General features: G+C 32.2%; 1 protein-coding gene across 1 annotated transcript; it reads left to right on the forward strand.

Annotated features, from left to right (window-relative positions):
• The first annotated feature begins 2,676 nt into the window (after positions 1 to 2,676).
• On the forward strand, positions 2,677 to 14,450 carry LOC126748693 (cytosolic carboxypeptidase 6). Its single transcript, XM_050458071.1, has 7 exons — positions 2,677 to 2,814; positions 4,581 to 4,923; positions 5,639 to 5,864; positions 8,638 to 8,776; positions 13,531 to 13,752; positions 13,809 to 13,908; positions 14,412 to 14,450. The coding sequence occupies exons 1-6, from the start codon at positions 2,748 to 2,750 to the stop codon at positions 13,814 to 13,816; spliced, it is 1,005 nt and encodes a 334-aa protein (XP_050314028.1). The 5' UTR covers positions 2,677 to 2,747; the 3' UTR covers positions 13,817 to 13,908; positions 14,412 to 14,450.
• The last annotated feature ends 736 nt before the right edge of the window (positions 14,451 to 15,186 follow it).

Genomic DNA, 15,186 nt, shown 5'->3' on the forward strand with positions numbered 1-15,186 from the left:
ATTTCAGTTCCGTTCCTTGCGTTTTATATTAATCGATCCAGTTTCTCGAAATTTAGCACCGAGTTCCAGAACATACTTGCATTGCACTTTGTGTTATTAGCATACTGATTCTTTCTGGAAAAATCACGGTCATAATTTCAAACCTTTCAAATTGTTAATTTTACAAATATGTTTAACAGTTACTTCAAGTAAAAAACGTACAAACGTTGACTCTTTATCCTAAAATCACATTTCAATAAGTAATAAGTTGAACTAATCATGATAAAAATGTATAAGCTAATAATATAGATATCCTTAACATTCCATTAGTAATTTAAATATTGTGATTAAAAAATTTCTACAAACAATGGAATCAATGTTGGTTCCACTTCTTCTTAAAAAGCAAAGAGACCATTGTATATTACAAGCATTTTTGAGATTCACTACAATTTTTTTTATGATTGTATAGTATAATGTATATGGACAAAAGATTTTCTTTATATCGCCCTGAGGATGGCCTAATATAGGCCGAAACATTGGCAGTATTAATATCTAAGAGCTGAGTTTTATTTGAATTCAACCCAACTCAACCCATCCCACATCCAACTACTTAGCAAGAAGCAAAATCTACTTGACCCCATACATTGACCACTTTTTACAGAAACTAAATACTTATTTTTGTTTTGGAGTTATTGGCGTGCCAAGTTTTAAGTGAAAAACCCTGTATAAAATTGAAGCTTGAACTAGGGATTTAATGTTTTTTTTCGTTTCACTTGGATTTTCTCTGGAAATTATGCATTGAATGATTTCTCTTTATTTCCAGAGTATTATAAGTGGAAAATATCAATTTTCGTGAAAATCTTTTTATAATTTCCGTAAGGTGTAAAATTCATATACCATTTTCAGTTGAATTTCTTCAATTATTTCTACATCTTGATCTCAATTAATTTTTTAAGTCCTGTTTCATAATTTTTTAATTTAGTTGATTGTAATGATCGAATTCTATTATGTCTCATTTTTTCATAAAAATACCGGTTAGCCTTTAAGCCGGCTCTTATCTCAGCAAAATTTAAAAGCATATATATTCAAAATTGCATATAAATTATTAGCTGCCTGTTTTTTTATATTGGTATACGTTCTTTCGTTCTTCGTAAAACTTATTAAGAATCTTATTCTAAGCCAATTATCAACATTAATTTCAGAATATAGCTTTCATTAAAAGATATTAAACCTTGTATTTTATAAAAAATAACTAGCCTATTTTCAAATATGTTACAAATTTGTGAATATATAACTGCTACTGACAGCATTGCTCTAGTTCCTTGAATTTTAATTTCTTTTGCGTGATAGGCTATTGTTAAACCTGTAGTTTTCAGTAGGAAATAGGTCAGATAGGTAGAAACTCGGTTTTAGTTAAGAGATTTAGATAGGGCTTATACGGTGCTGAACAGGGATGAACGCGCTATATATTTAAATCGTGCAATTTACATTAATTTTATCAAAAGTTTGATTAACTTACTTGTACTTACGTTGATCCGTTAAGGCTTGCTTAACAAATCAATTTGTCATACATAATAAATAGATAAAAATAGAAGATTTCAGGATGATGGCTAAAATATGAAAAATCGTATCGATTTTAGACCAGCATCACGTAAAGCGAAAAATTGCTAAAACACATTCCTATCAATATAGAAATATGGTTATTTTCCTATGGCCTAAGTTATTTGTTTGTGATCTCTTTTGATTACAAATTTCATAATTTAATAATTACCGTAAAAACTCGAATATAATTAATATCGTCAGTTTATGCTAGTTTAAATTTCATTTATATAAAAAGATCTGAAGCTGTGGTAGCGGTATTCCGTGGTCGGTCTTTGATCGACTATTTCATCAGAATACTGCTAGCACGCCCGATTATCAGTAGTTTCCCAGTAATGTACTGGTATGACTTGCATCCTATCTGCAAGCCTTTGTGGGGCAAAGTAAGGTTCAAAAAGTCCGGTAGGATAAATAATACCAATTACGTATTCTCAAGAAATAGGTTAATACATTTCTTAGATTGACATATAACTATCGATAGAGAGCTCTTAACGAATACCACAAAGATCACGATTACTTCTAACATAAGCTGGGCTTAAATAAGTGGTCGCCCTAGAAAATTCGACGCAAAATCAGTTGACCTAATGGCACACTTGGAGATTTAATGCTACTGATGCTATTTATTGTTACTGTTATAATTGAGAATCAAAGAAAAGATGAAACAGAATCTCACTCATGGCTTCTGTACTATCCCTTGGCATACTATCTTTACATTATTCTGCAATTGCAAGTTTTCTGTCTAGCAAAATTGGGTCTGTAGATTTAGCTTATTTTTATAATTGAAGTAAACAAAATAGCACACTACTCACCCTGTAACCTCTAAAAAAATATTAAAAAAGTTTTTCAAGAGTTTATAAACCTTCTTGAAACTAACCCAAACCTGAATATTAAACTTGCTGGGTGCAATCCGTAATTGCCCGTACTTTCATGCAAAGCTGTAATCGTAATCGCGTCTATTAGATTTCTATTTCCGATAATTCGCCCCCGCAATTCAACAGACTTTTTAGTTCTCTCTAACACTTCATATATTATACACCTTGGTTGAGCTAAGTTTATCGAAGTAAAACTAAATAAGCAATATAAAAAATGCACTAGAAACATGTATAAAAAATAGAGCGTATTTAACGCTATTTAAAAATGTGTGATAAAATTGTTCAATAATCTGGAAAATGCTAAGCGGCGTTTCTAATGGCTATGACCCTTTGAACCATACAAGTGTATATCACGGAAGAGAAGGTAATATTTACATTAATAGTCTATTATCCTCAAGTGGTTATTCTTTCTTCTTAAAAAAATAGCTTATTTGTAGACAAACACAAGTAGAGAAAACAAGGTCACTTAATTAATGTAGCATAATATATATTCAAATTCAAAACGTTTATTTGCCAGTATCAAAAATTACAAAACAATTGTACGTATGATGTAAGTGAAGTTAGCAAATAGGAATGCATCTTGATTATAAAAACCGTTTCTCAAAAGTACCTCTGCAAGAGGCACTTTTAAGTGATACATCCTTAAGAGAAAACAAAAAAATAAAATCAAAACAAAAAAAACCTTATGTAAAAATATTTTGATAATGAGAGCTTGAAAAAAAATACAATATATAATAGGACTTTCGCGTCATCCTTCACCCAGTCAATACGTGATAATTCTTTGTGTTTTGCAATTCTTCGTACCCCTTCCTAGAGCCTTTCCTACCCCCTGCCGTTGGTGGTGGCGACAACCTGCAAAAATTATAAATTTTCCGTTGTGAAAGTCTTATTATCATGAAATGTTCAATTCGGGCAACAGGGTACATACCCGATGGCTTTTCACGAATCACCCGCAGCTAGCAAATTGCACTAATTGAAAGCAGAAACTAATTACCCAAACAAGACAAGGCAAGGCATAGGTATAACCTTTTCACTTCTTATAATAAGTCAACTTTTTGAATAAGTAATTTTCTTAACTTTGCTACTTTTTCTTTCCAGAAGAATTAACGCACATGCGTTATTCCTTATTGTTTTCGATAGGTTCATCTTGCTGGTAGGGTACCACTTAACTTAGCAGATAAATTCCATTTCAAAAATCAAGTGGCATAGGATTTCATAGTATTTTGTTTAAAGGTATCTTTAAAGGGATTGGACCTTTAATATTGCTTAACTTTCGTATGCAACTAATTTTCTATTATTATTAAACATTATTAAAGAACACATTATTAACAGGGATAAAGGTGCAATCCCTAATAGTCAAGTTATAGTTTAGTTAGTTTTAACATTTGTTCGGCTTTGCTTCATTGCATTTTTCGCTCTATTAGTTACATCATTAGTATATAAGGCCTTTTGTAAGTAGTTTTAGTTTAGTTTTTTTAGCATCTTCTATCGCAGATGCTAAAATCGTTAGCGAAACACGTGTCGAGAGTAAAAATAAAGACTTTTAGTTAGTGGTAAAATTGACTCGTAATTTAAAAATATTGCAATTTAGAATTTTTGGCATGATGTTTAGAGCCAAAGGCTTCAAACGATAGAGTCAGTCCAATCGAATTTTACCCTCGCAACCGCTCGGTCAGTGATCTTTGGCCAAATTCGGTTGCGCTAAGCTCCGAATAAAGTCTTTGGAGTCCGCCAATAATTTGTGTTTCAGGCTCTCGGGTTTTTACATTGTGACATAGTCCCATTCTGCAATAAGTTATTGAACATACATAAGATTTAGAGCATGCATACTTACGCATAGTATGCGAGCTTGTGAGTATGAATTCGCACTTTTAGTGACTTGACAGACTAGACTTCAGACAAAATGCCTACGTATTTATTCCAGACTTAAAAGGCCTCCACCTTCGAAATTAAAAAAGTAAACAAAAACAGATAATTCTAAACACAAAAAGAAAAGAACACACACCCATATTACTAGGATTTAAATGTGCATGTAAAAGGACGGTGTATGTAATCATATAGCAGTTGAGATGTTTATTTAAAAGTTTCTAAATATATTTTTTTCAAAAATAAAATTAATTTATGTTTTAGATTCCGATGACAGTGACGGGGAGGGAGGTCTGGGTAATGTAAATCGTCAAATAATGCGCCCTCCAGGTCATAGTGGAAAAGCAAAAAAAGGACACCTTTGTTTCGATGCATCTTTCGAATGTGGCAATTTAGGCAGAGTGGACTTAATCAATGAATACGAGTACGACTTATTTGTTCGTCCGGACACTTGTTGTCCTCGACTACGATTTTGGTTTAATTTTACTGTAGACAATGTCAAACTGGACCAAAGGGTTATATTTAATATTGTTAATTTTAGTAAAGAAAGAAATTTATTTATGGGAAATATGACACCTTTGGTGAAGAGCACTACTAGACCTAAGTGGTAAGAATATAGAAGAACTATTAACTTTTGTAATAACAATTTCCGGAAAAAATTATAGTATAATAGTTTATTTCGTCTATTCATTATCGTCGAGTGGAAAATAAACAGAAACTGTGTAATAATCAAACAAACAATGGCCATCTGAAGAAGCTTCATAAAAGCTCATCACAATTAGGCAATTAAAAGTATGAAAAACCAAAAAAAGACAAATAAGGCACCGTCCTGATATATGCTCAATACGCTCATCTTAAGTGATTTCTCAGGGTAGAGTGTCCGGCTAGTAATATTGTTACTGACTCTTAAGAATTTTTTTTCAGTTCTACGACTAAGGACATTTAAATTATCAAAAATAACGGGCTCCGTTTATAGAAGCTATCATGTGTAGATATCGTCACTTATTAAGATCCTTAAAACAGCTAGTAATATTGCGCCCAACCACTTGGGTTATAGATAAAACTATATGGTTATATAAGAACTTGATGTAATTTTTGCCTGCTGGTATAAACAACTTATCATAAACAAATAACACCAACATTTTTTTTTTAAATAAAATGCTACATTTTAATTAAAAAATACACATCCAGTAAAAATTACATATCCCAGTTTCATTACAAAAGAACCTTTACCTAAAGTTACCTATGTATTAACTATCAATTTAGCTTATACCGTTATCTAATAGGTATATAAAAATATATGTGTTATTTTTATAATTTAGGCAAAGGATTCCAAAAAAATATGTTTTTTATCATAAATCCAATGTGCATCAAGGACACTACGTGCTCAGTTTTTCTTTTGGTTTTGATAAAGAAGAGGACATTTTTCAATTTGCGTTGGCTCCTCCTTATAGCTACTCAAGAATGCAAGCATTTTTAGTCATGCTGGAGAAAAAAGCAGCTTACCTTAGTGGAAGTTTTACCAGAAATATTCTCTCCACCAGCGTGGTAAGATATTTCAGCTCTTAGAGTGAATAAATAATATATAGATAGATATAAGTAACGTAGACACATACAAATCTGAAATAATTATTCACTCATATTTGATTCTAAGACGAATAAATTTTAACCAACAAATTTAGTGGCCTAAATTTATTCGTTTCAGAATCCAATCTGCGCAAGAAGGTATTTATCGATTAATTCACCCAAACGTTTCTATTGATTCAAATTATTAATATTGTAATCTATTGTTATGTTTATAAGTAAACTGTCAAGGTTATAAGTATTACTAAGTAACTGCCTTATTCCTGTCTAGTGATTTACATTTTGACTCTATCCCGATTTGTTTTCCTGTGTGTAATACTTTTCAACACCCTAATATAATAATCTCATGATCGGAACGTCCAAATGTATGGGATAGCAGATTCAAATCTACAAAGTTAACCAGCTTTTTCATTTCGCTGAACTCTGCTGGAAGTCCTGGAAACAAAAGTTTACAAAATTTCGTAGCTTTTTTTTCAGTTTCATTAGTTCTATATCAACTTTGATGAAAGCTTAGGGTTCGCAAATGCCCTTAGTACTCCGACATCATATACACAAACAATATCAGTTTGTTGGTTCTTCTTTTGTTTTCCTTTGCGCGCTCGCCTTACAAGGATTTCTATCCTCCACCTTGCAAGATTTACCAAGAAATGTATTGGTTTTTTTATGGGTTAACATTCGCCATCTTATACTTAATACCACTAAAAGATTATGTTAATCTTTTCCTGTTTTAGGTTCCTTACTTTTACACAGCGTTTATGAAGAGACTATATCGTAATACAGTCTCTCAGGGAGGACGATTAGTCAGTAGTACCAGTTATTTTATTATTTTGAACAAATAGCCATAGGGAGTCCACATTAGCTACTTTGCAAAAAAAACTTATAGTTGATTTGTCATGTAATCTGTATAGGTTTAAAAAAAACTCTTCTTGATGGAAAGTAGATGCCATCTAAGCTCTCTCTTCTTTACTTGCGAATCGCAAATCAATATAGGGTAAAAATAATTTGGGAAGAGGAAGTCAATTTTATTAATTCGAAATTTCCTATATTGTTCAAGATGTTGCATATGTTTGCAACTGCGGAGAACTTGGTAAGTTTTGTAACCTCCGCCTCAAAGTTTCAGTCTGAACCTCTTACTTTTTATTCTCTTTTTACTCTACCCTTAGAGATTGTTGTAAATCTCAGACGCTCACTAAAACATTCAGACATATTTGTTCATTCATTGTATTAAACCATTACGTATAATATACGAAAATAACGTAAAGATTACGTAGACAGGGGGCTTCCGCGTTAGCACAACATTTCAAAAATGAACCATTTTCGTTCCGTCATTAGTTAATATTATGAGAAGTAAAAAATTTTTTGTGAAATTTCCACTTTAAGTTATAAGGTAATGAATGTCGGAATTATGTGCACTTTTGGCTGATGGTAATACAGGATCAATTATTGTTTAGCTATCCAGGCGAAATCGCAAATCAGCTTGCAAAGTAATAAATACGAAAAATGCTTCTAAATTCTCCGTCATTAAAATACAAACTATAATATTGCTGGTCTCTACAATTAACTAAATATTTCCAGAGCTCTGATAAAAAATAAACACCAAATTATCACGCACTAGTATGTAAAAAAGTACGACAACAAATATAGCAAAATGTCAAAGAATTTTGAACGCTCCTTTTATTTACAACCATTGCTTTCTTACGTATTGGTGCTTGTCTTAAATAAGGTGCCTATTGAAAAGATATTACTGTGACAATCAAAAACCATTTCCAAACCGCGAACAATACTGGACAACCCTGTACGCACAGTTCTGAGGGTCTGGATCCCCCGTCCCTCCCGTCTACCAAATGAATTTTTTTTCTTGTTATGCTAGGAAAAATTTTTGTGATTGAGTGGGCAACAATGAGGAAGCTCTTTAAACCTCTACATACAAATTTTCATACTTAAGTTTCGTACGAATATCTATTTGATGAAAAGCTCAACTTTAATTATTTAATTATCTCAAGTGCCTTATTCCTTTGTATCGTCAAAAATTAAAACTGCCTCCCAAATCCAAGGGCTTTTGCACGAACCAGGCCCGTGTCGACGGAATCGCCTATAAATGAGTGTGAAGCTAACGTCTGGTGGGTTGCTGGCAACCAAAACTGCTAAAACTCCTAAAGAAATATTGTATATTAAAAAAAATTGTCTATTAGTCGATAGGATTTAAACCTCTACAAACCATAAATAAATGAGTCGCTGACATCCGATCGAACGCAAGCTTCCCACATTATTAAAAAAAGATATCGAATTTTTGGACATTTACTATCTTGATACTTGTTACTATCTAACAAAGATACATCGTGACTTATCTTAAAGCAATAAAAGAATTTTAAAATATAGTCTGAATCGAGTAATTCGAAAAGCACACTAGTGCAAAATATATTAAAATTTTACCTTCACCAGAGGCGTATCATTTCCTCAATTTTAAAATAAGAGTAACAATTATATATTTAATACACACTGAGGGAAATTTTTTTGCAACAACTAAAAAATCGATATAATTAAAAAAAACTAGTAAGTACTTAAAATTAGTAAAATTAAAGTACTTTACTCACGGTAGTAGAAAAAATAACGTTTGGGTTGAATCACAGATATAATGAGACAAATATTCTCAAGTTGAAATAATTATTAATGTTCTAAAAGATTTAAAAAGCTTACAGCCCTAAAAGCAATATACTTTATTTTTTTAATATTTTAGCAAAAGAGGAGCGTAGATTTAATAACCGTAGGTGCTCTCCAAAGCTTTGAAAAACCAAAATCCAAAAATAAAAGACGAGTTGTCTGTATTATGGCTAGAGTTCATCCTGGTGAAACTCCAACTAGTTTTGTTTGTCAAGGTACTTTTTAAACAGATATATATTAAAATCTGTAGTGATTCTGCTTATTTACAATTTTGTTTAGATTTTTATTATATTTACCTAAAATATTGTGTTACTAAATCAAATTAGCAATAGATTCAGTGGAGGCAAGTGAATGCAAATGAGCAGTTAGCTTCCTCCTATCCCAACCTGACTTGCGCATATCTTATATATTATGATAATTGTCTGCCATTCCGCTCCGCTCTTATTTTGCACGACTTGGGGTCGTTTGAGTTTGAATATAGTAATAAGTAATAGAAGAAAGTCAAGATATGACTAAATATGTCCTCCAAAAAACAAACGTATACAGATTTGAGAATTTTTTAAATTTTGACATATAAAGTGGGAAACGCCGAACTAGGTTGTCTTGCGAAGCCAATAAGCAAAAATACTTGTCGGCAAGTACTACCCGTACTTTCTGTTTTCCTCCTTCCAGAACTTTTCCAAAAACCTGTCCTTTTATCACTTTAATATCCACATATCCGCTCCTTTTTAAAAATATATACTACGTATATTGTTCAAGAATATTTTATAACTAAGAAGAAACGAAGATTTCTTCGGCTTTTCATATATTAAAAAAAATATTAAGAAATATTGCATACGCTGCAACATTTCTACATAAGCTGAAGCATCCGAAATTTTATTTAATTGCTCAGCAGACTTCTGAAAAGAGTTTCGAGGATTAAAAGAAGTAATATGAACATGCCCAATTGTTACATATTTAATTCTTTAGTATATTTATATTTAACTCTACGCTATTCCAAATACAGATGTTGAGCAGTTAAATTGAACTTAAAATATGTGAATTTAAAATATCTAGATTTTGTATTACATATTTAGTCTTTTTCCCCAAAATTATAAAATATAATGAGAATAAGCCTATATAAAGAAATACATTTTTCAGCAAAGCGCTATTATGTTTAGGACAAATCATGCTTATCTGAAATGCCTGTTCGAGAAAAATGCGCTGGCGCCCCATCTTGTATAAAATACATGTCTTGTATAAAATACTGCCAAAAATACATTTATTGGTATATCTTTTAAAAGACCTCCAAGTTCATTTCATAAGAAATTTAATTACGAGTCTCCGTTCAAATTAGGTGGTAGTTCATGGGAGCCTATCTGCGTTTTGCATATTTTTAAACTGACGCCTTCTGGCTGGCAAATCTGGTGGGATCAAACACCGAACTGGTGTAAAGTGGTATGGATAGAGGCCTTCTTTCTGAAGTACTTTACCTACACATGATTTGCTTACACCCGTAGCTGCCGCTACTTGCCTAATACTTAACCCGCGATTTTCTACTACGTGGACTAAACTTTCATCTTCCTGTTCTTGTAAAATATTTTTTGGCGACCCAAAACAGGCATTTTCAACCGAAATGATCCAGTTTCTCCTAGTCAGCTATAAATTCTTTGGAATGATTTATAGTTTGGTTGTTGTCTATCTGGAAATATTTCCTGATACCTGCGTCTGGCATGCCGTCTAATAAAATTTACTTGCGCGTAAACACAAAGCATATCACGCATCTCCAAATTGGTAAAAATGATTAAACATAAGAGAACAACTTTTTACTCGTTTTAAAAAATTTATATGACATTCAAAAGTTTAACATAAGTAATACAAACACTTCTCTCCAACGCCAACTGCCAAAGATGCGATTTAAATAAAGTAGTAAATAAATATTAGTTTAAATTTTTTTTGAAAAATGGTGATTATGTCGAAAATGGTTGCTCCTAGCGACTTTAATGAGGTATACATTCTTAATGTAAAATTGAAAAAGGAATTTATTTTGATACTTTTTAAACCAATATACGGTGCTGAAAAAAAATTAGGGGTTCTAAAAAAGTAAAAATTAACGCAACGAGCGCCCTCTACCGAAAACACAAAAGCTGTGTAGGAAATTTTATTTTTCTTTTTAAAAGACTAGTATGTTTTAAATTTCATGTCAGTATGTCAATTGGTTCAGGACCTATGAGACGATATTAAAGTGATAAAAACGATAAATCAAATAATACTTTGAGACCCTGTATGTCAGTTACTATTAAAGTTAGGGTATGGCAAGTTGATCTCAATCAGATTATTTTGACGTAAGGAATCTACTGTTATTCTATGTCCCATTACTTTCGGGACACCCTGTATATGTATATTAATTTAACAGTAAACTTCTCGAATTTGCCGATTTTGTATATAACAGTATTTTCAAATTCACTGCTTTCTTTTAAATAATTGCGATGTATGCTCATCAGACATAAAGCTTTAAGCCTTTCTTCACCCATGGTGCTTCTAAGCCACGTTTTATTTCATCAATGCCTTTCTGATAGCAGGGTAAAAAATTTTAGCTTCGTTGAACAGATCAACTACTTCTATGTCCCTTAATTGATCATCTGATAAAACCTTCTTCATCCATAAATTATGCAAAAGTTCTGTTCTCCGGTGATATCCAGGTTATAAAGTTCTTGGAATGATTCTGCGTTCTTGTGTAAGTCTGTAATGCTGGTTTTGGTCTTGGTCATATATAAGAGATGTAGCTTACTTAAAGCAAACGCCGGAATATTTTCTTGGAAGAATCCAATATTCAATGATGAAATAAGTGAATCAATGTATGGTATTATCAGAGAACGCCACCGATATTTGTTATCATTGACTGATGGCAGATTACTTCTATGTCAGTGAAGATCAGGAAACTCAACAGCGGTCATTTCTGAGAATGTCCTTAATATTTTTGTTATTTTTTCCCTACCGAGATTATGTCGATCGATTCAGCTTGCAGTGCGCTAACTACTGGTTCTAAAACTGCTGAATATTTGGCTGTTGTTTGTAGGTCAATAATAAAAACTGGTTTTGTAACGGCTAAATGCAACTAATATGCAGATTTTCTGGTGGCATATTTCCCTCTACGGATAACGTTTCTAGAGATTTCACAAGCTCTGGAAAATTTTTAAAAAACTTTCTGATTGATTTATATTTTTCGGACCATCTCGTCTCACACAATCGTGATAGGTTTGGAGCGTAGTTTCGATTCTCTGAAAAACGTTATAACATCCTATACAGTTGCGACAGTATTTCTAATTTCTGGTACTGCGTTCGCATCATTCACAACAAGGTTGAGTTTGTGACTCGAACAATAAAATATAAAGAACGAGGATATTTTTTTCTCAAAATGTCTTGCACTCCACTTTTTTTTTTCCTGCCATTGTAGAACAGCCATCAAATCCAAACCCTACGCAATCTTTGGTTGGGAGGTCAGAACTAATCAAGAAATTGTGAATTGCTGAAGTGTTTTGTGCTTTTAGTTCAACGAACCCTACAAATTCTTCTCTGATTTTCCTTTTGTTTTCGTCGTAGAATCGCACGCCTATTGACAGCTGTTCTTTCCCAGCTACGACTGCTGTTTCATTAGCTATAAGCCATGGTCTTCTGAACGTCACTTATTATATTGTCCTTAATAACTTCACCACATAAATTGATCAATTCGTTTTGTATTTTTGGCGATGTGTAAATTGCATTGCGCCGGCACTTTTCCAGGTGAGTTTTTAATTTGTGGTCCCCTTAAATATAAAACATCTTTATCTGTTTTCCCCTAAGAGGCATATCATGTGGACCCCAAAATACTATACAAGAAATAATTTATGACAATATTTGTCTGTTTTCATCGATTGCTTTTTGGTGTCCACTTTGCCGTTGGATGTCTACAGGAATGTTTTTAAGAAAACCTTTTGCAGCAGTTGTCGCTGTTAGGTGAAGGTTGGTGGTTGCATGCTTTCGGCAGTCTTTACGCATATTTTTTCAACTTTATATATGGCCTGACCATAAATGATCCCAAAATCCCTCTCACAGTGCCGATGGGCGAAGGGAACAAGGGAACAAAACAAAATGCTTACAAAGAGCACCTTTTAGTCGCTTGGAATATACTAGCCATGGTACATATTGATCCAACCAAGCATGATTAAATTTTCTTTTCAAATGGCATCATCACACAATTTCACAATCGTAATTTTTGCGCGGGATCTAAGGTTTTTGTAACAACTCCCATTTCTTTTCCGTCGATAGCTGGGTAGCCAACCCAATATAACGACCCAGATCATTTTCATGATAGCCACCGTCCACTATAACTTTAGGATCGACGTTGATATCATAGGTTTGTTGGGACGTCGTTGGAGAAGAATAGTCGGCAACAGATATATTTATAGGTTCTACTAGAGAAAGTGTCAAATGTTGTCAAATGTTAGTTATTGTCCAATGCAATGATCTTGGCATTACATGAGTAGTTTTATTATGGTTGTCATTTTCATCGCTTCTGCTTCCACTGCTACTTTCCCGACCTTTTTTTCTTTTTTCGAGTGTTGTCCCTAAAAAATGAATGCACAAAATTACTCTCATGGTGTTTAGGCATAGGACGAAAATAAGGAAAATAAAGATCAAGTTACCTATAATAACATCACATTCAAATATCATTTACTTCGGACTTCCTATCAGTAAAAGTAATTGTTTTCTACCAACGATTTCAGAAATAGAAGTCTGTCTATTTTTTCTACCTAAATGTTCTGCCCATCACTTTTTGATACTTAAATAATTAGTCCACTTTACAAGTTCTACCTTCCAAATCCAAGCCAACTTCTATCGTAATCCTTATCTTAGATAGTGATACGGAGATATCATTCGAATAAGAATTTGTTATTATTTAAGATTATGAATTAATTAGCTTCCATCCTTTAAAACATACATTTTGTAGGTTTCTTAGAATTACTTATAAGCTCAAGCTCAATAGCTTCAACTTTAAGAGAAAATGTCACATTCAAAGTTATACCAATGCTCAATCCAGATGGTGTCTTTCTGGGTAACTATAGAAGTACTGAAATGGGCCAAGACTTAAATAGATCATGGCATATAGCAAACTCTTGGTTGCATCCAACCATTAAAGATGTGATAGATACTCTGATAATATTAGATAAAAGTAAGGTATATTTGCCACAAGTAAATATATGATTTTTGTTTTTTAATTTCTTGTAGCTTTTTAGGAATTTCAATTAGATTTTGTCGTAGATATTCATGCTCATTCTAGCCTAACTGGATGCTTTGTTTATGGCAATACTTATGAAGATGTGTACAGGTATATTTAGTATATTTATTACCATTAAAATAAGATCTTAAGTATTTATTATTAAGTATATTTTCATGATTTCAGTAATGTGTATACAAAGTATCAATTTGAAAACTTTCTTCTTTTCATATTTTTTTCCAGAAAAAAATATAGATAAAATCAATTTTATTTTCGAGAAGGAGACTTACTTAGTTCAACCCCCAATGGCTTTAACTTTAATGGTTAATCCTTAGACTCTTAAGTGGAAATTGGTTTAAATGACCATTTCAAGTAGAGATCAATACAATAATTTTTATGTAAATAGTAATTTGAACACTAGAAAGTTCTAATTACTGCATGAAATGCTAAACGTAATTTTTTAGAAAGTGAGCTTAATGTATATTGGATTCAGTTTCTATTTAAGATTCTAACGATAATATTATATATATTGAACTTGAGTTTTCAATTTTTCATATAGGAGGGAAGATATGTAAAGGGTGGTAAGTTTTCAAATTGTATCATATATTTTTTAGATATGAAAGACATATACTATTTCCAAAACTATTAGCAGCTACTGCTGATGATTATGTACCTTCGCATACTATGTTTAATTCAGATAGCAGCAAAATTGGAACTTCTAGAAGGTTTTTATGTTCACTTCTCAGTGAAAAAGTAAACTGCTACACCTTTGAAGTTTCATTTTTTGGATATAAACAAAAAGGAAGTGAGGTTGTTACACCATATACTGAAGATAGTTGTATCCTTTTTTAAAGATAGAAGTGATGTATAAAATAATATGCACAAATTTTGTATGCATCAACGTAAACATTAAACACACGGACTTTGTCTTGCACTAATTTGAATAGCAAAGAGAATCGCATTTAAAAAACATTGTATATATTATACGTAGATTGAATCTCACCTAATAAACAACAAACCTCAAATAAAAAAGGTTTTAACACTTCAGCAAAATACTTCAACTCGACACGTGTTCCACTAACGATGAACAACGAGGATCTTCATGCGAAGATTAACACTTTAATGCTTAAAACTGATAAAAATACCGTACTGTTCAAACCGAAATACCGCGTGCTAAGCCACCCTATATTTTGGTTATAAAGACAATAGACCCATAAGTAGGATTTTAGAAGATCTCCAAGGTTTACTTAATATATTGTTTCAAATACATATGCTGTAAGAATTCAATGATTGGCAGACAACCTTTAATCTGTAAAATTTATCGATATGCATGAATTAATTTAATTTAAAGTAGGATAAAATTATCAGATAATTAATTATCAAGTAATA

The sequence above is a fragment of the Anthonomus grandis genome, chromosome 22 (assembly GCF_022605725.1).
Source record: "Anthonomus grandis grandis chromosome 22, icAntGran1.3, whole genome shotgun sequence".
Classification (NCBI taxonomy): Eukaryota; Metazoa; Arthropoda; class Insecta; order Coleoptera; family Curculionidae; genus Anthonomus; species Anthonomus grandis.